The sequence below is a fragment of the Camponotus floridanus genome, unplaced genomic scaffold, assembly GCF_003227725.1.
Source record: "Camponotus floridanus strain SB8 unplaced genomic scaffold, Cflo_v7.5 scaffold20, whole genome shotgun sequence".
NCBI classification, from domain to species: domain Eukaryota; kingdom Metazoa; phylum Arthropoda; class Insecta; order Hymenoptera; family Formicidae; genus Camponotus; species Camponotus floridanus.
The window spans coordinates 2,288,596-2,310,196 of NW_020229326.1; the positions used below are offsets into that span (position 1 = coordinate 2,288,596).

Here is a 21,601-nt window from a genome sequence, read left to right on the forward strand (position 1 = left end):
GTTGTACGATGCATTAATGCAACGATAGATGGCTACAACAACCTGCCACACAGAGAGTATGTATGTCATTCGAGATCACGTGTTCATGAATGAATCATTCCGCATGTACATACATTGTACAACAAACAAAAATGCAAGCAATTGATGATATTGAAAAAATGTGCACGTAAACGATAGGAGTGATTAAATGTCATGCGCTAGAGTCCTATGTAAATGTAAACAATACTTTTTATAAGACGATATTTTATTTCTGATTAATCGAATAATTATATACTTGGCAAATATACATACAATGCGATTGATTATAGTCTCAAAGGGATAACGAGAATCGCAGAATACTTGAACCGTATTTGAGTCTCTGACATTTAACGTTCGACGTGACGCGCATTTGCATGTGCAATTATGCAATTATAACTTTTACATCGTTCGCGCGAAGGCCGCTTCGCTTGGATTCGATTAATCGACCGACAGGCGTTAGCTCGGCCCTGGAATAATTCATGCATCCTTAGGCAGCGGCAACGATGCCGGCATAGGAAAAATCGCAGCGCCAATCTGGCGCCCAGTCATCGGCAGGAGATGTCAGATTGATCTACTCCGCGGTGCATACCAATCGATGCATCGTTGACTCGTAGAATAGAAACTCGGGAACGTGCCTTGCTCTTTGTCTATCCTCGTAGGTTCGTTCAACCTCTGATTTACATATCGGGCGAGTTAATTTCAAAGCGATGCGCTAATTTGCTCGGTTGCGTTCACATCGTGAGAGGAGCCAATTTTTAGTCGGTATCGCGCGCGGTAATCAAATTGAAACTATTTATATTCGAGTAAAAAAAACGCACACGCTTTGGAATCATAAGATATTATAAAACGGTCCGTTATCAAGTAGGAAATGAGCAACTGTTTGCGATTTAATGTAGATGATAAAATTTATTCATCCTCTTAAAATTTATCGGGAATCTCAATTTTCTGTATATACATAAACAGTATGTGGATGGAGGTATTAAATAATCTTGTGTCTTGAATTTCTTTATAGTATACACATCTTCTATCAGTTTTTTTTATCTCTCTGCGCTAGTAATCTATTTAATTTATTTATTATATTCTAAATTCATATCTTTAAGACGGCCGATATATTATATATGTATGTATATACGTGCGCATATATTACATGCCCATTTGACTAGGATTCTCTCTCTGTTATCTTTACATATAATATTATTAACATATCTCGCACGCAACGCGATATAAGCACAAACACATATCTAATATACAAGCCGTATTTAAAACACGAATAGGAGCATATTTATTATATTTGTATCACAGTAACATATCTAACATATGTTACAAAGTTTTGTACTCCATCTGATACATAACGTAGCGCGATACAAAATGCGCTTCATTACACTTACATAAATAACGCCTGTTTCGCAGAATTTTGTTAGATTCGGAGGCATTATTTTACCAAAGTATATTTTTTCGAAGTTTCTTTTTCTATGAAATTATAATATATATCAAATTGTAGTACGTGAGTTTGAACAATGACGTGAAACGTACGCACATGACTGTACAAGTTTATTTCTTCAAATATAACGAAACGTAACTTCTTCGATCGCTACATAAAAACGATCGATACTTAATAATACGTATCTTAATAATACAAAGAACATGATTTGCATTATTTGCATAGCCTTATTTTGTTCTACGCGAGTCTGATTTTTTTAATAGGATATTTTTATTATCAATAATGTGCTGATTGAATTATGGCTACACTTTTTTAATGTGTAAAAAGTAACACACATGTTGCGCGTCGTGGTATAAAAATTGCGAATGAAATGCACGCCATTCCATCCGTGTAAAATTAATAGTAACTCTGGAGCTCTCACCATCGAATGTAATTCTTGTATTCCTCCGTTATGCTCACTCTCTTGATGGTCTCGTATCCTAGGATTATAGAAAAACTGAAGCACGCGGATTGTACAAGCCTCGCGGAGAGTCCTTTGGTGAACATAAGCAGTCCTTCCTCGATCCACAGTATTCTGAACGCACTAAACATGCTATCTAACCGTTGCACCTGCAATCTCGCCCTTACGATATCCAGGGGGTTTGTAATGATCGTAGTCGTAAAACCTCCTAGGGTGCCCGCCATCGCCTGTATACATAGATGCGAAAACCATCCCGGGAGCAGCTTTATAAGTTCATCTATGCGAAAAAGAAAACATAAAAAATAACGTATGATTCTTTTATCTGCGTATCATTCTTTTATCTGCGTGGTCTACTTAGAAAGTATGCTTACCCTGATAAACCGTGTACAATCCCCACCAAAGGGCGCTGTTGGGTACATATGCGCACAAAGACGCCATGTATCCTCGGTAGAAGCCGCGATAACCGTCTCTCTGATAAATTAATCTTATTATTTCGGCGGAGATTTGCGCACGGGTTTTTCCAGGTTCAAAGGTCAAACCCAACGGGTTCATTCCCATCTGTGAAGAAATGATATTTTGCAATTGATATTTTAAATATACAACAAACGCAGGACATTGAGAGATTTATAGAAATTTCGCGACTCACTTTATCCATATACACTCTGCCATGTTTAGTGCTATTGATTCCGAGAACCATTAAATGTTGACTGAGAACGTCGAAAGGGACCACGATCGTTTGTCCGACTAAACTGGCGGCACCACCGGCGATCAATGCTTTAACTTTAGAATCAACACGTCCGACGGGTGTATCCTGCGTGAGCAAATGACGTACACCCTCGTATGTGGATACGTAAAACACTCCAGAGACAATTTGAATGGAACTTATCCAGAAACCTCTGTAAAGACCGGTGATGCCTTCGACTTTGTAAATTTTTCTACACGCATCTATCATACCTATCGTTTATATGAAAGAAAAAAATGACATTAGTCAGAGAATATTGGTTTTTTACAAATAATTAAATCGATTCGCTCGATATAAAAAATTAATTAGCGTGTACCATTATACATGTGATTTTGTCTTTGCACTTGAAGCCGAGTCTTGATCACTGTCAAAGGATATAGACAGCATCTGACTGAGAACGAGGACAGCATGCTGAGTGGAAAGAATTTGGTTTTGTCCATCATGTCCCACTCGATGGTGCGAATAAACGGTGTTGCCTCTACCGCGGACATTTCTCGGGCGAGCGCAGATATTGTAGTTTGTACCAGTAGATGAATTAAGCAGGTAGATTCGCGGAGAATTTGCTCCAACCTGATGCCGCATATCTCATCGGTATATTATGAGCATTAACGCTCAAAATTTCGTCAAATCTGTAAATATATAAATATTATGTATGATGTTATATACGATTTATAAGAGAAGTCTAAAATTATGAGATATTATCGTTCGATCATGGAGAAAACAGCTGTCATAGCTCTAAGAAATTAGGTTATTCTAACCTCAATCTGAAACCTTTTCGAATGTTATACTCTTACAGATATTATGACATATGCGTATATATTATAAATTCAAAATCTGATTAGCATATTTAGCATTAAAATTGGAAATAACTTTGTAACATTGCTCTTGAACGTAAATGTACCGTTGTATCAATTACGCAAAATGTCAAAGTAACATTTCGGAGTCGATCGATTGAAAAACGAACATTATAAAAATTTTGCAGAATATTTAACGAGATTTAACGTGTTTATACATAAAGTAATGATAAATCTAACAAGAAAGAAATAACAATTAATAATTGAGTACAACAACTATATTTTAAATGCAATGTTACAAATCAACAATTTATTGCTCCGAAATCTTTTGCGTAGACATTTGTGTATCACTTTAATCTTGTAATCGTAAGACATCAAATAATTAATTGAATAATTCTATCTTAATTCTTATCTAAATCTAATCTAGCGTTACACGTGTAAGAAAATTTTATGGCTGATAATTTGTGGAATATCGTTAATAACAAAGTATCGGATAAATATATCGACGTTATTAGCTTAAATGAATATACAGAGAAAGGTGCAAGTCATTTTCAAAAAATGTTTGTTACTTACAGTGATGTAATAGAGACAATTTATTCTGAAATTTCCTTCTCGATAGTCGCCTCTTCATACGATCAGGAATAATTGATTGATGTTTATAACATGATTGATGCATTAATAATCGCGCTGTCGCGTCAATTGGCTCAATGCATTTTACAACACGAACTCATTTTCACTCGCACAATTTTGCGGCTGAGAAATTATTCGACATGGAAAAAGCCGTGAATAATTGTGAGCAATTGTAGGCCGCACATTCAGCAAGTACGCGCACGCGTGTGTCTTTTTTTCTGACGGTGACATCTTGACGGTGAAGCCTTGATGTTGAGTGTCATGTTTCGCGTTTATCAACAGATGTATAAAGCGATAACGTCTGTCGATATATATTGAAATTTGCCATACCGACTTTAAATCATGAATATATAAAAAAAGGAACATGGTTGCAGACGAGTAGAATTTCGGAGCAACAATTATTTTTCTATAAATAGTAAAAAGACAAATACGTTTAAATACATTAAAATGGCTTAAAAATTCAATAGTTATATATATAATTTTTTTGAAAATATACATTAATTGTTAATTCTAAAATATACTCCATTTTAGAGAAGCTATCGTTTTATTGCCACAAAAAATATTCATTGAAAAATTATAATTTTCTACATAATTTCTTCTAGATGTAACTTTATCCTTTTTTTCATTATTGAGATTAAAACGAGAAAGAAACAAAATTCGAAATATAATTTTTGCTACAATTATATTTTTTAATCAGACAATTTTAACCATGTTTAATTTATCGAAATATGATATTTTTTTAACAATTTTGTCAAGTATGCAAAGTTTTTAGTTTCTGAAAAGAATTAATTTGTTTCTTCATAATTTCATCGTAGATTTCTAGAATCCATGCATTTGTTCGGGCTGACTCGAAGTTTTATTGGACGTACCGTTCGAACATCTCGATGGCGATCGAATCGAATTTGCGAAATTCGCTGCCGTGGAGAACCCAAGGTTCTCTCTCGCGAGACGCAGCGTCATCCCTTGTATTTCTCGAACGTGTGTGTCGCCAATGAATTTCAAGCTCCGCCCAGCACCCGGTTGCAGTGGTCCAAGGAAATGGAATACGCGCAGGACTGAATTCTACGTCACGTTGGGGGCGTACCCCATGCCGGAGACACAACCCCCGGTTGCGACCGCGAGGGTGGCTCGCTCACCCCCTTATTCGCGCCGAGATCAAATCACCCGATTCAGTGCTATCTTCGATCTTCGCGCCGCAACATCGGCGACGATCGACGAGACCCATTCGCGTCGCGCAACCGAGGTTGCGCGTTTTCTTCTCGGATCGAATCGGCGAATCTACTCGTCTTTGTGTGTTTTTCGTTTGACAAGAATAGACCGCGGACGAGCAGCACGACGCAAAGTTATGATGAACATTGCCGATCAGGAGGTACCTGCCGCGACGACGGAATTGGCGGGCTTAGTAAGTAGTTGAAAATTTATTTATCTCTCCATAAATGAGGCTTTTATATGGTTGATAAGAGCTTTATCTAATATAATATATATTGATAAGTTTATTGTAATGTTTATCCATTAAAATTCTTTCGAAAGATTCGTCAAATAAATTAATCAACTGATTTTTCTCTTTTCTGTCGGCAGTACTATATGGAAGAATTTTTATAATTTTATGGAATATAAAAAATTCAAAGCAACAAAGTAATGGAATATTCAGTAAGCGTATCACGATTTTATTAAGTTTTACTTTTCACGTCAGTCACGCAAAAACATACAAGGTATTTGTCCAATGTTACTTGTAGCGATGTGATGCAATCGGAATGATTTATTAAAAAATCCTCATTTATTTCGATATTAAAATTTTTAATATATAAAAAGAAATGCAAAATAGAAATATAATACAATTTTTAAAATGCAAAGACACAGAATGAAGAGAACAAGATTAAGAATAGGGGAGAGCTTGTGTGTGTCTATAATTATATTCAATAAACTTCAAATAAATAGATTCGATCGATTCTCTTCGCCGCGCCATTGACACTTCTTTATCGAATCCAACTCGTGGGAGGAATATTTCAGAATTCGGAAAATGCACGTTGCCGTCGCGAAAGTGCTTAAGATCCATTAAGAGAGCGCCGCCGCGTAAAGGCCATCGCGTTTCATCCGGATATCCGGCCTCCCCGAAGCCGGGCCGCTCCGATGCACAATGGAGTCATCCAAGTACGGAACGAGGTCCGGGATCATCGCGCGTACAATGTCAAGCACTCGAGAGACGATCGCTCGACGACCGGGTGGCGAATTGCCGCGGCACGCGCCTCCACGCTCCGCTGGCTCGTCCCACGGGTGCCACCCCTTCCGTGTCCTCTAAACACGTAATTGTCGCCGTTATATTCCTCGCGTGTATGCGTGCGTGCGTGAGTGCGTGAGTGCGGGCCACCACCGTGACGACATCGACACGACACGAGTATCCGCGGGTGGTCAATGGACACGCGCGGAGAGGGGATGACTCGGCTCGAGAGAAGCACCCGCGAGGCACTTGATTTATGTTTGTTGATTCTAAAAATCAGCCGATTCCCACACACGCATTCCCCCCATTTCCTCGGTAGGTGTCGTTTAATTGACTGCCGCGAGATAGCATATGTCACCACTCGAGTTTCCCATGATTAGGGATGACTTCTCCGGGGATGGGACGTATCGCGCTTTTTAACTGCTCACTTTGATTGACTTCTCTGTGGACCTGGCTCCGTGAACCGACTAATAATATTGCATGCTTTTACGCTCGTTTTACTTCTTTTAATCCTTTACATATTTCTACGTGACGATGATATCATCTATTTATTCCTAAATGTTGGTAAGGCTAAATGTGAAATTTCTATATTTATTTACATTTACATTCAAAAGATATTGTATTTTTATCCTTTATCATATTGCATTTACTTTCTCTCTGTGTGTCGTAATGAATGGAAATTAATTAAATTATTATTAAAATCTTGAAAAGCCCCGATAGCAGAAGCGCAAAACATTACAAAATAGATACTTTGTAACATAAAAAAATATATTTATCACACCCAACTATTCCCTTGTATTGTCGAGACTTAATTGGCGAAAAAAGACGAAAGAAAAAAATTTCGATCTTCTCTAGCGCGATTTTTGCGATGCATTGAGGAAAGCAATTAGCTGATAAACTTGGCCGTTGTGTGACGCGTTCTTTAATCTCGAGATCTCTATATATTGTTCCTCTCGCCAGGCATTGTCCGCCTTCCAGTGTCCGCCGCTGTTATTGTCTTCGCACCTCATCGTCGCACGAGGGTAGGAAAACTTTCTTGGCAAAGTACAACAGCGGGACTTTTCTCGCGTGTAATTGATAAAATTGACCGTCGCTGCTATTATCGGCACATAATTAGCAGAGAAAACTCTGCCGGATTTTACCTGTCCATTGGTCAAAATAGGATACGCGCGAAATATGCATCTCGTGACAAATATTCCATGTATTTATTTATATAAGTTTTCCATTTCAGTAATAAAAATTATTTTAAATTTATCTTTCTCTCCCTAAAATTCACTTTGTAATTTTTACCTCGATATCGTTGCCACTTTTTTTAAATTGGTTCAGTAGAAACGTCATTGATTAAAGCAGTAATAATATTTTTGCTCTCTTATTGAATATAATCGTTTTTATTGAAAAATCAGTAATAATATCGCAGATATTTTTTAAAGCTTTTTTTATTTATTTTAAACTGCTTTTTGGAGAAGTTTTTCCTATAGATGTATTTGGAAATATGTATAATTAATATTTAAATTCAGAGAGAGACAGAGAGAGAGAGAAAAAGAATTATATATGTATACATTATCTTTATTCTTCAGTTGTGGTAAATGTACAAAAATAAACAAGATTTTTTCAAATCAATTTAGATATTTCTTTAACAAAATATATTGCTACAAAAAATTTCATGTATAATATTTTATTAAGACGCATTTTTTAAGTATCACTGATTAAAACAGCCGCTATTATCAACTGATTGTTTTAATGAGATTTTATTGATTTTTAATGCTATGTTTATAAATGCAATCATCAATGACTATTCAGTACTTTTCAATAATACATCGATTTCATTTAAAAGAGCACGCATCTAAAATCTTGACGATGCTTTTCGATCCGTCGGAGAAGAGATACAGTCTCGCGATGCTCTCGATGACTTTATTATAAACCGAACCAAAGTGCGCAATTGTTATACGAGGGTGGAGAACGTGAAATGGGGTGCCGTCTCTCGTCGCGACCCCTGTTGCAACCCCGTCGCGAACGACGGGGCGTACCCTCGACTCGTCGGGTATCTCGTTTTCATGAGAGACACATAAATGCGCGTAAATAAACTCGCCTACCGAATGTTCCGTGCCGCGCGCATCCGTTCGCTGGGAAAGGTCACGTCGGGCCTTTAACGTTAAATGGTACGCGCACTCCTCGTGTTTGCGCTTCCCGCTCACGCGTCATTGCCTGATTAATTCGCTGTTAAATCCTGCTTGACGAGAAAGCCCGATGGAGATGAAAGATGAGCGATTTCTGACAAAGGTTCATCTTGATTGTAAAAATTCACGCAGCCTAGCTTTATTTCCGTGTTTATGTGTGTACACTTTGTGTAATGTTAAATATTTTATTTAAATAATTTTATATCTGCGATGGATAGATTTTTAAAATTTTTGTTTATCCGCACGAATATATTTTCGAAATTTGATTAATGCTTAATTATAGAATATATTTATTTCTGTACAACGAAGATATTCTTTGTCAGCGGGAGTCACTTTTGCATCGATAAATATGTACGTACGTAGCGGATTGACAGGTGTATTAAACATTTAAGGTAATAGTGAATGTAATTAAAATTTATGTCCAAGCGCGCGGATTACGGGCGCCATGCTATCACGGCAGCTAATTGCGGACGACGATTAATTGCGATCAAAGGAAAATCTCGACAAGAAATTATGAACAAATAATGGAACTTTGAGCAGCGTGAGTTCACCGGATACTCGTTAATATCAATATATCCCCTCAGAAATGTGTTCGCATTCAATAAGAGACAATTCGTGTTACGGACGCATTTTAGCATTTTAATTACTTTATCGCTTTATTAACTCAATTTTTTAATAGTGATATCTTTTCTTTTTTAAATAGCACAACTTTTTCGCACAATTTTCTGACGATCCGTATTTGTAATCAACTCGCAGTTTGTAGTCAAATTTTATGGAGTCAAAGGCCCGAACGTCTACGTTATCGAAATTCCCAAAACCGGTAACTGAGTTTACCACTAGATTGCCCCGCAAGGAGGAAACCGTCCAATCGTTCACCGGATGTCTTCCTTGCCGCCTCTCTTACCCACCTCCCTCTATTTCTCACTGTGTCTTTCGCTCCTATATTGAGAGCTTCGAGCCTCACAATCACTTTCTGATATTAATTACATTCTCTTTCGCTCGCTTGACATTGCGATTTACTTTCGAAATACACTCGTCAAAAGCCATGTAACAAATATTGCTAAATCTTTATTCGAGTCTTACGCTAATTAATACAACTCTATTCTTTCGATTGTTCTAGCCCGGAAACGAATTCGCCAGACTACCTGAGCCGCTTCAAACAGTCGCCGCAGAATACTGTCCCGGCAATTATCCAGTGTCTCACACCACGAGCAATGAAAAGCTGCACACCGGTGAGTAGAAATTTCAATGATGAAAAAAGATTTGAAGGTGAAAACGATCAGATATTTAAATTATATGCTCTCTCTCGCGCGAGACTAGGACAACTCTTTTTGCGTGTCAGTCGAGATCCTTTTTTTGTCTGCACTTTATGTCTTAACGAGCTTGCGAGGTTGCAATCAAGGGAAAAAGGTGAGCGGATAGAGAACGGTCGATTCTTCGATTCCCCCGGTCGTTCGACTTTGAAGCTCTTTGATACCGGCGCGGTTCGGAGACGTCGTGTTTCCATCGGGGGCGAGGCCTTCGATACACACGAAGTCGCTGTGTAGATCTCGAGAAGAGCGCACACATAGCGAGGGGGAGGAGGAGGCACGTTTAGGAACACGTGCGGGACGCGTACCCCGAAACGAAGCGCCGCCAAGGAGAACGAGAGACGGGAGGGTGGAGCTATACCCCCCGAAGAGAGCCTGTCACTCGCAGGCAGCCGAGTCGATATCTTTATATAGTCGCATCAACGACAACATTATTTTCCAAAGGTCGCGGCGAGACGCGAGTGCACCATGAAATATCGTTCGAGACAATCTGCTCGGAATACTTGCCAATTACTTGACTCATTTTCCAAACTATTCGACCAAACTCCGTGTGTCTTTGATGCTAAAAATATACGAAAATCTACAATTATTACATATTTTCTTATATCGCTAATTTGTCTCGTTTGATAATGAAACTTTTTACTTTGAGAGTAATCGTGTTTCTTGGACAAATATCGGTTAATTATTGCTCCCCTTGCTTGATAAAGGACAAGTGTAAGGATTTAGATAAAGTACCTCTATACATCTCGACGAGACGTTAATTCGCGCCGTCTTCCGACGATGCTTCTTCCTCTTCCGGACAAGTGTCTTAGCCTTGACCCAGAAATGCGACGCCAATTTCTCGACACGAAATTCAATAAGCGACGTGTTATCACCGCAAAGACTCCCCTGGGGTGTCCCCGCAGTGGAACCTCTCCCCCATCGTACCCCAAAGAGAGTCGCCAAACTACCCCGGCCGACGTCTGGCTGCAGTGATTGACACTTTATATCTAGCATTGGCATGCCGTGGTGCGGAGCCACCGCTCACCCAGGATGGACCACCTCCGTCTAACTCAATCACTGCCTATAATGCCGCAATTTCTCTATCATAATCGCGTTACGTCCCCTGCATCGGCTCGATCCACTTTTCGACGACGATTCAGAAATATTGAAACTCCGCGCCGCATCGCGTCGCGATGACGGATGAAAATATATTGTTGCTCGCTCTCCCCGCTTTCTCGTTCATCTTTTTTTTGTCGTGTATCTGGAAGCGGCATCTTAACAATTTAAACAAAGTGGAGAAATTTAATTATTAAACGTAAAAATTTATGAATCGATTGTGCATTTTATAAAATATAGGATAAATGTGTATTTTCGATTTCAATAATTTTATTTCAATCGTTTTAATTTGTGGACGTCAATCCATATAGATAATTATGTAATATTATAGATTGTTTATTAAACACATAAAAATTTGTACGTCTGAACGCATACTATACTATGCATGTTAAAAGATTACTAGCTACAAGAGTGCATCACAGTTTTTATAATACTGAAATACCTGAAATTTTTAATAAATTTTATTAAAAACGTGCGCGGAAATTAAAAGCTAAATAATTAATTTCCAAAATCGACAAATTTAGAAACATGATAAAGTTAATAGTGAAAAGGATAAAAATAAAAATAAAAGAAAAATAAGATTTCGATACTTAAAAATATATGTGTAAAATAAAATATGATACTATCAAAAAAGATATTTCTTTAAATTATGTAATTCGCCAGAAAGAAAGTTACAAGAAAATACTTTCAAAATCTTGGATAAGTTGCGTTATTAATTTATTAAAATAATTAATGTACAAATTATAATTTTCTGAAGAAACTAATGCTAATCATTATATTAGCTTTGAGAAAATAATATAAACGCTTAATTGCTCTAAGAAGAATAGATGGACTTGAAAGATATGTGTAAGTTTTGAATATATTTTAATATTATTAAATATCATTTAATTTAAATACAAACACACAAGAATTTTATGTCTGTGATAATATCCATTATTTGGCAGTTAATTGTAAATTTGTAAATCTGAACGATCGTAAAATCACGTTACACGTATTTACACGTACGATCAAAAGTATTGCATCACCTCTCGAAAAACATAGAAAACATACAAATAAATGATTACGTTTATTTTTCCTCTAGCCATTTTGCTCGTGTACATAAAATTATTAAAATATAAAATAACAGTTTTAAAATCTGGTAATGCATGTTTTTGTTCAAAGTAACCATTTCCCTGTTTCTATAAGCGATGCAATACTTTTGACCAGTACTATATGTATTTCAATGTGACGTAGACACTTACGAAGACACGTACACAAAAGTGAACCTTGAAGTATCATTGCAGAAGAGAATATCTCTTTATACACGCGAGCAATGAGCTGTGGCGTAAGTAGATTCGATTCGCGTTAGACTGGATTCTGCCATGGAACAAAATGAGGTTACCGCCGAGTGGCTACCCATAGCGAATCCTGGAGATCCATTAAACGCACCCCAGTTTTCCACGCCGGCATTCTTATGCGCCCATTCACGCTGAAGGGTTTGTTTTTGCCTCTGATTCATTCGCAGCCACTCGGCAGCACCGTTTGTCTTCCCGCAAGTCTCGTCAATCTCGATTCAGATAAGATGTATCTCTTTTTATCGAAACTAGAAATATTCTCTCTTCCATCCATCCACCTATCGTGTCGAGTATCAAATATCTTTTTTTACCTTGGATATATTGTATATAGATACAGCAATAATTAATCAAAAACAGCGGAAGTACATGATGTGTTCTGTCAATTTGCGGCAAATACTGTTCAATATCCAGTGTAGCCAAACAAATGTATTTGCATTTTCCCTCGCTCTTTGTTGATTTTATCATGCGATCAATAATGCAACTATATGAATACACGCATATATGCACACGTGTTAATTCGAGGAAAATTTATTGATTACAGGAAGCGAATTATACATGCCACAAGGCTACAGGCAGGAAACTTGGTTACAAGACGGTGAGTGTTTATTGTAAACTTCATTTGTATTTTATAACAATTTACGTAACAATAACAATTTAATCGCTTCTTTCTTTTTCGTCTCCTGTTGCGCATGAGTTTGATTCGAATACGTGTTTAATTCCTTCGGAGTTGTCTGCCCGGATAGCTCAGTCGGTAGAGCATCAGACTTTTAATCTGAGGGTCCAGGGTTCGAGTCCCTGTTCGGGCGTTTATTTTTTTCCTTTTTATTTTGTGTGAGAATGCAATCGTATTATTATTATCAAGGACCAAGTGAAATGAAAAAGTGATAAATTTTTTATAAATTTACAAATATAAATTAATTTATTAATAAGTTAAATAGGTGACACGTGTGTCGACAAAGAACAAAACTATTGAATATTTCTTCGTTGATAATAGTATTTTTGTGTGAAATGAAAATAAATGATTGGCGACATGCGAATGGTAAGATATTAAATATCGGAATTATCAAAGTGCGTGTATCGTTATTACGAAAAATTCGGCTATTAATTTTTAATATTTAGAGATGTAGCATCAAATTATCTCTAAGCCGCCAGCGAAGATAATTACGTGCAGCCATTATTCTCTCGGAACATTAATTTTAATTACCTTGCCCAACTGCGATGTAATACGCGGTGGATGTAATGTAACGGACGATCAAAGGGGGATGATTTTGCCGCGGAACGGAAAATAGAAATTCTCTTAGATATTCGCGAGTAGAATTTTTATTCTAAAGTTGTATTAATATCTGCTCCAATCGTCACATATGGACTAATATGAAATGTCTCTTGCGCGCAGGTAGCAGCTCCGAGACCGAAGACAGCGAACAGTACGTCCCCGAGTTTCATCAGATGTCAAGTAAGTAGTGCCAATTCTTGGCATTTATTCCTCGTTTGTCGGTTTCTTATCAATCTCTCGATGACGAAATTATTTAGCCGCGTCTACGCATCGATACTCGACTCTGGTAATTCGTCTGGATAAATAAATCCGGGTTTGGAAATTCGCTAAACGGGATTGGAGGATGTCAATCTCCGCTGAAATCACCGCGAAATCATGTATAGAGCGCGGAAGTGTTTCGATTCGGTCTCGAAATTGGTTGGAAAATCTGTTTTCGCGCGCGAGATGTCTAGACTCTCGAGATATCGCATCTTCTCGACGCCTCGCGACAACTACGTCGAAATAAATAAATGCTATACGCGCGGAATCGAGTAACGAGGGGAACGCATTTACGACCGTCATCGGGACCGTTCGCGTTGAAGGAAGAATCGATTCGTCGAGTGTCGCGTTAACTCGCTCGATGTAATCGCCGCCATCGTCATCGGCGAATCAATGGCTAACGCGTTACACACCGCACGTGCATCTTTAATTAGTCGTCGACACTTTCCACGCGCGTTGCGGCTTTCCCCGTTCGACGATCGCGGTCTTTTTGCGCGTCCGCCAAAATAGCGCGTGAGAAATAATACCGTTCGCTCCATTTTTTCGCGCAATATATATCGGTCCTTTATTAAAAACCGACGAGAAGTCGCGCCCGCGGGGCAGAGTTCTTTTTAGCGTAGCTTAGATAGAGAGCGGGAAGAATCAACATGGGCGTTTGTCGGCGCTCGTCGGCGATCATCGATATCGGATTACGCGAGTAAGCACTTTATATTAAGCCAGCGGCGATTCTCTCGTCCTCCTTTTTTCTTCTTTCCTCCGTTAACGCGGCGCGCGCTTATTAACGTCGCTATCGATACCGCTATCGAGTCGCCGCGCGGTATCTTTTCTCGCGACGGCGAACATTATTGGGTGCTTTCCACTTAGCGACACAAGTCGACACAAGTGTCATTCTATCTTTGTTTATTGTCATTTATTGAAAAAAGATAGAATGACGCTTGTGTCGACTTGTGTCGCTAAATGGAAAGCATTCATTATTACGATAGACGGACAAAAATCGGACCTCGCCGCGTATTTGACTTCTCCTCGGTGGCGAACACATGAGACGAGAGAGCGGGGCTCGCAGTTTACATTATTCCGCGCGCGCAAAATCCGCGACGGTACGATACGTGTAATTCAGCGTCGAGCAGCATTGAACAAACGTATCGTCGAACATTTCAACCGGGCGAGCAAACACCCAGAGGGAATCGGGGGCTAGCTAATGTCTATATATACACACACACACACACACAGATACACGCACGATTCCCAAGCGCCGCGTATATCTATCTTCGCGTAATATGTAGCTTGTGCGACGTATTTAGGATGCTCATATATGTATAAAACATCAAGATTGAGTAACATTGATATTTTTATTTGATATATTAGAGCTTTTGAATATGAATTCGATGGAGCATTATCAGTGAATAATATTATATTAAAAAGTTGATGAAAAATTTATTTGATAAAGGAAAGGTAATATTTCTCTCGATTTTCGATATGTTTCGTTTTTCTAAACAGAAATAACGTATAAGGATAATAATTATTTAATGTCAAAGATATGTACGAGTGTGTATCTCGATGAACGTTTCATCTTTCTCTTACGTAACGAGAGCTTGTCGAAATCTGCTCATTGAAGATAATTATTGCGAGATCTCGCGATATCAAGATAATTGAATCTATCGTGGCGCGCTTCTTCCTATCAGTAAACTTCCAATGTTTACAAATACAATTATCGCCGGAGGCTCGTGACTTATGCTTCCCACGGCCCAGGAGCCTGTTTGACTTATCGGGGGCGCAGCCCTCGCCCTCGTCCTCGCCCTCGCAAAATCGTCGGCACCCCATTAGACCCCACCTTCCCTCTCACGTGTCGTTGCAGCGATGCGTCTTCACTTCCGATACGACACGCGCCCTTATGTCCTGGCGTTGCCCGGTCGTTCTTTCGATTATTAATCGTCCGAAGAAAACGATCGCGCATTCGATAAATGATAATGATACGCGAGGAGAGATCTACGTGTGCAAAAATATTGTCAAAAGTCATTCCGTAGTCGCATACATTAACATTATAGAAAAAAGAAAACATTAACATTAACATACATTAACATTATAGAAAAAAGAATCAAAACATATCTCTATTTTTCAATAAGTGTTGCTCTTTTGCAGAACCGATTAGTTTGCTAGTTATTTACTCACAGCTTATACATTGTTGCTTGTTTATATACTAATAATAGTAGAAGTTTTTGAAATTAAAAAGCTTTTTTCTCTCTTGTGAGATTTTCAATCATGTTATTCTTATATATTCTTGTATATTTTAAATTGTAATTTCTTTTTGTTTCATTATTGCTTTTATCTTCTTTATTTTTCTTACCACGTCTTAATTATCAATAAATGAGTGATCATCAGTTTTGGAGACTACAATTTCTGAAATCATAATTTTCGCCTGTTTTTAGGAAATGCCATTGATGAGACAATATTAAGCGACATAATCTAGAAATCAATTTCTATTAAATAATTCTATAAGGTTTCATTCTTTAAATTTTTAGCTCAAAAATAAAATATTTAAATTGTCTCAGTATGGGAGAAAGTATATACTAATAATCGCGATTTATTTCACTTATATCAGGTGCAAATGTAAAGCAGGAATCTAGCAATTGCACGAGAAATGGCGATAGCGGCAATTATCATCCCCAATATCAATCTTCCATTACGCAGAGTCAAAATAATGATTTCCTCGAACTCAGATCGGATCGTTGTTTCGGGTAAGTTTGACAAAAAACTGATCTAACGATAATTGATTGACTTTTCTGTACCAACGACACGATTTAAAACGCATGCGACTGCACCTACACGAGAAAATCTTCATTTATATTCTAGATAAAAATAATTTACGTGCATTGACATAATTGTACGTATAGAATAAAATTTTGCGTGTTATTCGTAGGAATCGAAAGATAAATGGTTCGGCTGGCAAGAGCACGAAGGATGTTGCTGTGAAGGAAGAACCGGCGGATCGAAGCTACGTGGAACCGCTTCCCGTAACAAACATATCATCCGCGACATCTCAGGATACGCAGAACGGTAAGAGATTCACGCGATGATTCGCGTTAGACAGTTTTCGCGGACGAATATTAAGAATGAAACTGAGAATCGCTGCTTGCTATCTTCGAACGAAGATCCACGCCGTGACAAATCTCTGCACAAAAGGATCCACGTGGCACTATTCCACCCCATGGAATCCATAAATAACCGGGGGTACGAGGGTACCGCTCTCCATTAATCGAGTCGACTTCCGATTAGCCCTTTAAGGATTTCATAGCTACATCGACGATAATGTTCGATCCATGCCATGTTATTTCAATTGATCATATAGTTTCTCTTTCTTTTTCTTTGCGACTTTTTCTTGCGACCGAAAAATGCACTATAATAAAAATTTGAAACTACAAAAAATTAAAATGAATATATAGAAAATATTTACAGATTTTTTTAGATATTTATTTAGATATTTATACATTCTCTATATTTAATATATTATTTTGCAAATAATATTGACGAAAGAGAGAGAGAGAGAGATAGTGTGTAGGAATATAAAATGTAACATTTCCCATGATCGTTGCGAGACTCCCAACTAATGCACTGCACTCGCTTACGCGTAACTGAGCACGCGTAATTGAATAATTAAACGATGCTTTCAAGTCGAAAGCTATGAAGAGCGTCTTGCAGATTCCAAGAAAAGCCGAAAGAAAGAAAGAAAGAAAGGAGGCGAGACTAGTTTCCCCGGGGGAATGTAAGTCGAATATTCTTCCATGATTCGCACAATGCAGAGAGATTTTTAATGCGGCATCAACAATTTTTCTAGAAATAACAAATTAGCTTTTTAACTCAAATTAGATCTTTAATCATCGAAGAAATTAGAAAGCTTTTTTTGAAAATTAAAAAACTTTAAATGATGAAATAAATTGCTTTTCTCATAAGCTATTAATCCGATATCCAAGTGCGACACGCAAAGAAAGAGAAAGATTGCTAACAATTAATTAAATCTTACATAAGTATTTATTCAAGAATAAATATACGGCACAAACCGCATCGCGCGAATAATATTTCAGGGAGAATAATAATGACGATTTTTTTATCGACGTTCATTATCTAATAGGCTATGTGAATCAAAGAAGATACACACTATCACCACCACTCGTCCCGTTCACAAAAGGTAGAGTCAGTGAGGGGTTGCAAGCTCATGCTTTGTAATCAGACCGATTAGTCTTCCTTTATTCACGCACACATACATACATACATGGTGAGCCGAATCCTTTAGGAGCTCGGTTACGGTTATATCCATGGCTCGACACTCTGTATACGCGATACTACCAAGTCACCTGGGATTACGCTCATGCTTCTCTCTTGACGTAATTCTCCCTACCATTAAGCCGTTTTAATTATTTACACGTAGTTTAGGTTAATAATAGGATACATTTGCTCGTATCGATATCCTGCAATCTACTTACGATCATCCAATTTATTGACCAGAAAAAGATATCGTTTGCATTTCACGCGCGAAAATTAATGGAATATTTTAGAGTCTTTTATTCTTAAATACACAGACAGATCGATAAAGTATTAAATAACTTTATTATCGTTATTATAATTGCCCGCGTGAAAAAAAAATTACAAAGACTTGTTAAACATTCCGAATGGTTGAAGAATGTTTAGAGAAAAGTATACAATATTCGAGATTATCTCGTTTAGAAGGGACAAACAATTTCGGAGAGCAATACAACGAGCGGAATAGTAATAACCGGTTAATGGATACCGATTGGTTCCACAGTTCCACTAATTAATACGAGCAGAGGATTACGAGGATTACGGATAGCGACGGTCTATTCTGCCAACACAGAATCACTCTTCGATGCACGCAATATACATACAGCGGAAAATTTGCGTTGAATGAAATTTGAATTCGCCTTTTCTATCTTTGATACGCGTCGCGGTATATATTTTTAGGATAAAAAAAAACACATGTGCGACAGAGAGTGGAGTACGCGAAAAAAAAAAGAGTATTTCCCGCTCGTTCGGGAAAGGACAAGGCGAGCCCGTCAGATTTCGCCGCTCGTCAGGTGGGTTGGAAAATAGAGCTTGCATTATTAATTGAACACTATGCCGGAATTCGAGGATCAGCGAGGCAGAAGAGAGGAGAAAAAGCGAGAGAGCGAGAGAGACAAAGAGAAAGAGAAACGGAACGAGCATGAAAAGGGAGGAAGAGCAACGGCACACAACGCGTTTCTCCTCGTCTGAGAGTGGACGAGAGTGGAAGCCATCCTCTTTTCCGTAGCCGATCCCACCCTGTCCAACGCGTACCGCCGCCCCCTATGGCCAGTCCTGAATTTCAACCCTTCTCCGACCTCCCTCAGCGGTGGTACCTCGCCACCGGTTTCATCAGCTCGCGATTAATTTTAATCTAAAACCACCCGCAAAGCCTCTGGCTCACCCCGCTCGTCTACCGAGGCTGAGGTCAACCCCTTTCGTCATCCCCTGGCGCCCTGTCCGCTTTCCCAGAGAGTGCTACATTGGTCCAAAGCTTTCAGCTACCTCCTGAGATCTTTGTCCGAGATTTGACCTACGTTTGTCGGAAAGTGAAATAGAAGGAAGAGCGTAACCTAATTTTTTCTCCGGCGAATCTCTTTGCCGAGATTTAATACGTTTCAAGTATATAAAAAAATTGGAGCATGCGAAAACTCATTAATATGAAAAGTAAATGATTTGTGAATACACATATACTTAATGTCTAATGCGACGGTGCAACTTTTTTTTAATGTCGCGAGAATAAATCTTTGACGAAACATTTAATTTATTCTTTTCCATTAGCGTGATTTTATTGTGTCTTCCTTCGAAAAGAGATCCGGAAATGGACATCTCAAAACTTTCGGCCCTTCCGATGACACTCGTTGTCGCATCGGACGCATCGCAACAACGTTTTATCGTCGCTCGCGCGGCTCCTCAATTTTTCAATATTCCCCGTGCGCGACTTGGAGCGTAACCGGATTACGGCTCGAGAATGGCTCTTTCGGTACCGCGTCGTCGACAGGGGTGGTGGCGGCGGTGGCGGCAGTCCCCGAGAGAAAGAGAGAGAAGCGCGGCCCGATTAATATACATATCGCGCGAGCTCTCGACTCGGCTTTCGATATTTCAGGGGGCATCAACGCGCGCTATCCGCGGGCGGGCTCCAGTCCCCGCTGGGCTTTGAATATCCACCAATTTCCTGCCGATATTTGTGTGACGAGAGCGCTTCAACCGGCCCGGCGCGTGAGTGCCATCGGTAATACGAGGAGAGCTCTCGTTTTTGTCCTCTCGAGAATTTCTTCCTCGACCCCTCTCCTTGCCCTCGTCCTCGTTCTCCTCCTCCTCGTGGAAAAACGCCCGTGGATAATCCCGCGTTCCTTCCCGCATCTCTCTGCACCGTGACGCCTTCTATTATGATTATACTAATACGAAGTTTCTCGTCCACGCTAAAGCATAAATTCTTTCTTCCCAATGGAGGTTGTTCATTATAACATTTTTAGATTTTTATAATAATTGTATTCGCGCAAAAGAGCATAGGAATTGTTAATAAACGTCAGGATCAGATGTGGCTATTATGTGTGAATATAAAATAATTTATATAATTTTTAAATTAATAATACAATTGGAAAAGAGATATATCTTATAAAAAGTAAATTAAAAATGTAATGTTTTCCATGCAAGATTTTATTCTTGAGAAAAACAACTTTGAAAATTGAAAACTTAATAACATTTACGCTCTCTCTCTTCTTTAAAGCTTGAATAATTTTATCTTTTCATATGTTGTTAAATTCACGTATCGATAGTGACTACTAAATTATAAATGTATAACTTTTTTCACATTGAAAAATTAAAAGTGATATTTTCCACATGACTTTTTCAGTTATTTAAATAATTTTAAATTGCTCTACTGAACAATTCCTTTTTTATTCATATCTTGATAGTCGCTAGCGTAATGAATTTGACGACACATGACACATTTAGAAAAATTTTATTTTGCACTTTTAATCTATCTATAATCTTTGTGGGAAATTTCTTTTTTTGATCGTATTATTGGTTTAGACACATTTTCTATATTAAATGTCAAGATATTTTCCACTGAATTTCTATATAGTTATGCTGCGTTTTGTTACAGCAAACTCTTTAATTTATCAGCAACGTCAACAGCAACAATATGGAAACGTCACGAGGGATCATCCCAGAGGCTCGTCACCATCGTCCAGTCGTCCGGCCAGCGCTTCTTCCTCAACTTCCCAATGGCAATCGACCTTTTCTGAAACTTTCCTACCGCGATCAGAAAACTGGAATTCTGACGTTTACGCGAAACGAAGCGGCACGCCGACTTGGACAGAGTTGGGCACACAATTAGATCCCAGAAACTCGTCCTGGGAACGGCAGAATAGTTGTTATCAGAAGAAGGGTTCGCCAGTTTCAACCTGGAATCCGGATCATGTCAACAAGAGGCCGTCGTCGGCAACTGGTGTGCCCAGCTGGAGCGATGTAGCCGTCGGTTATCAGCAACAACGACGCGGCTCACTGCAATTGTGGCAGTTTCTCGTAGCCTTGCTCGACGATCCTGCGAATGCACCTTGTATCGCGTGGACCGGGCGCGGGATGGAGTTTAAGTTGATTGAGCCGGAAGAGGTTTGTAGAAAGAAATAATCGAGAGAAATATCTTATATGCTTATTTTTATATTTCTTCATTTTCCAATTTCTTAATTTCAAGTAACTAAATTTTCTAATTTTTAATTCAATAACAAAAAATATAACATTCAGGTGAAAAAATATTCCGAGATTTTAATAGAAATTTCTTCCACTTTT

The 21,601-nt window shown here is 38.5% G+C and overlaps 2 protein-coding genes and 1 non-coding gene across 4 annotated transcripts in view; 2 read left to right on the forward strand and 1 right to left on the reverse strand.

Annotated features, from left to right (window-relative positions):
• The window catches only part of LOC112637030 (ETS translocation variant 1), a 79,398-nt gene that overhangs the window by 55,992 nt on the left and 1,805 nt on the right, over positions 1-21,601 (forward strand). Inside the window, exons 1-7 of one of the 2 annotated variants that reach the window (XM_025408252.1) lie at positions 5,329-5,487; positions 9,601-9,712; positions 12,764-12,817; positions 13,616-13,675; positions 16,353-16,488; positions 16,671-16,807; positions 20,916-21,424. In XM_025408252.1, coding sequence (XP_025264037.1) covers positions 5,431-5,487; positions 9,601-9,712; positions 12,764-12,817; positions 13,616-13,675; positions 16,353-16,488; positions 16,671-16,807; positions 20,916-21,424 — 1,065 coding nt within the window. In that variant the 5' untranslated portion in view covers positions 5,329-5,430. Of the gene's footprint in view, positions 1-5,328; positions 5,488-9,600; positions 9,713-12,763; positions 12,818-13,615; positions 13,676-16,352; positions 16,489-16,670; positions 16,808-20,915; positions 21,425-21,601 lie in introns of those variants that run through there. The other variant, XM_025408253.1, reaches the window with a different exon arrangement.
• LOC105249958 (solute carrier family 25 member 44) lies at positions 271-4,295 on the reverse strand. Its single transcript, XM_011255776.3, has 5 exons — positions 4,029-4,295; positions 2,978-3,290; positions 2,566-2,873; positions 2,291-2,477; positions 271-2,196 (listed from the first exon to the last, which is right to left on the reverse strand). The coding sequence occupies exons 2-5, from the start codon at positions 3,150-3,152 to the stop codon at positions 1,877-1,879; spliced, it is 990 nt and encodes a 329-aa protein (XP_011254078.1). The 5' UTR covers positions 3,153-3,290; positions 4,029-4,295; the 3' UTR covers positions 271-1,876.
• Positions 12,956-13,028, forward strand: Trnak-uuu. The gene has a single exon. It is a non-coding gene; the product is annotated as a tRNA-Lys (tRNA).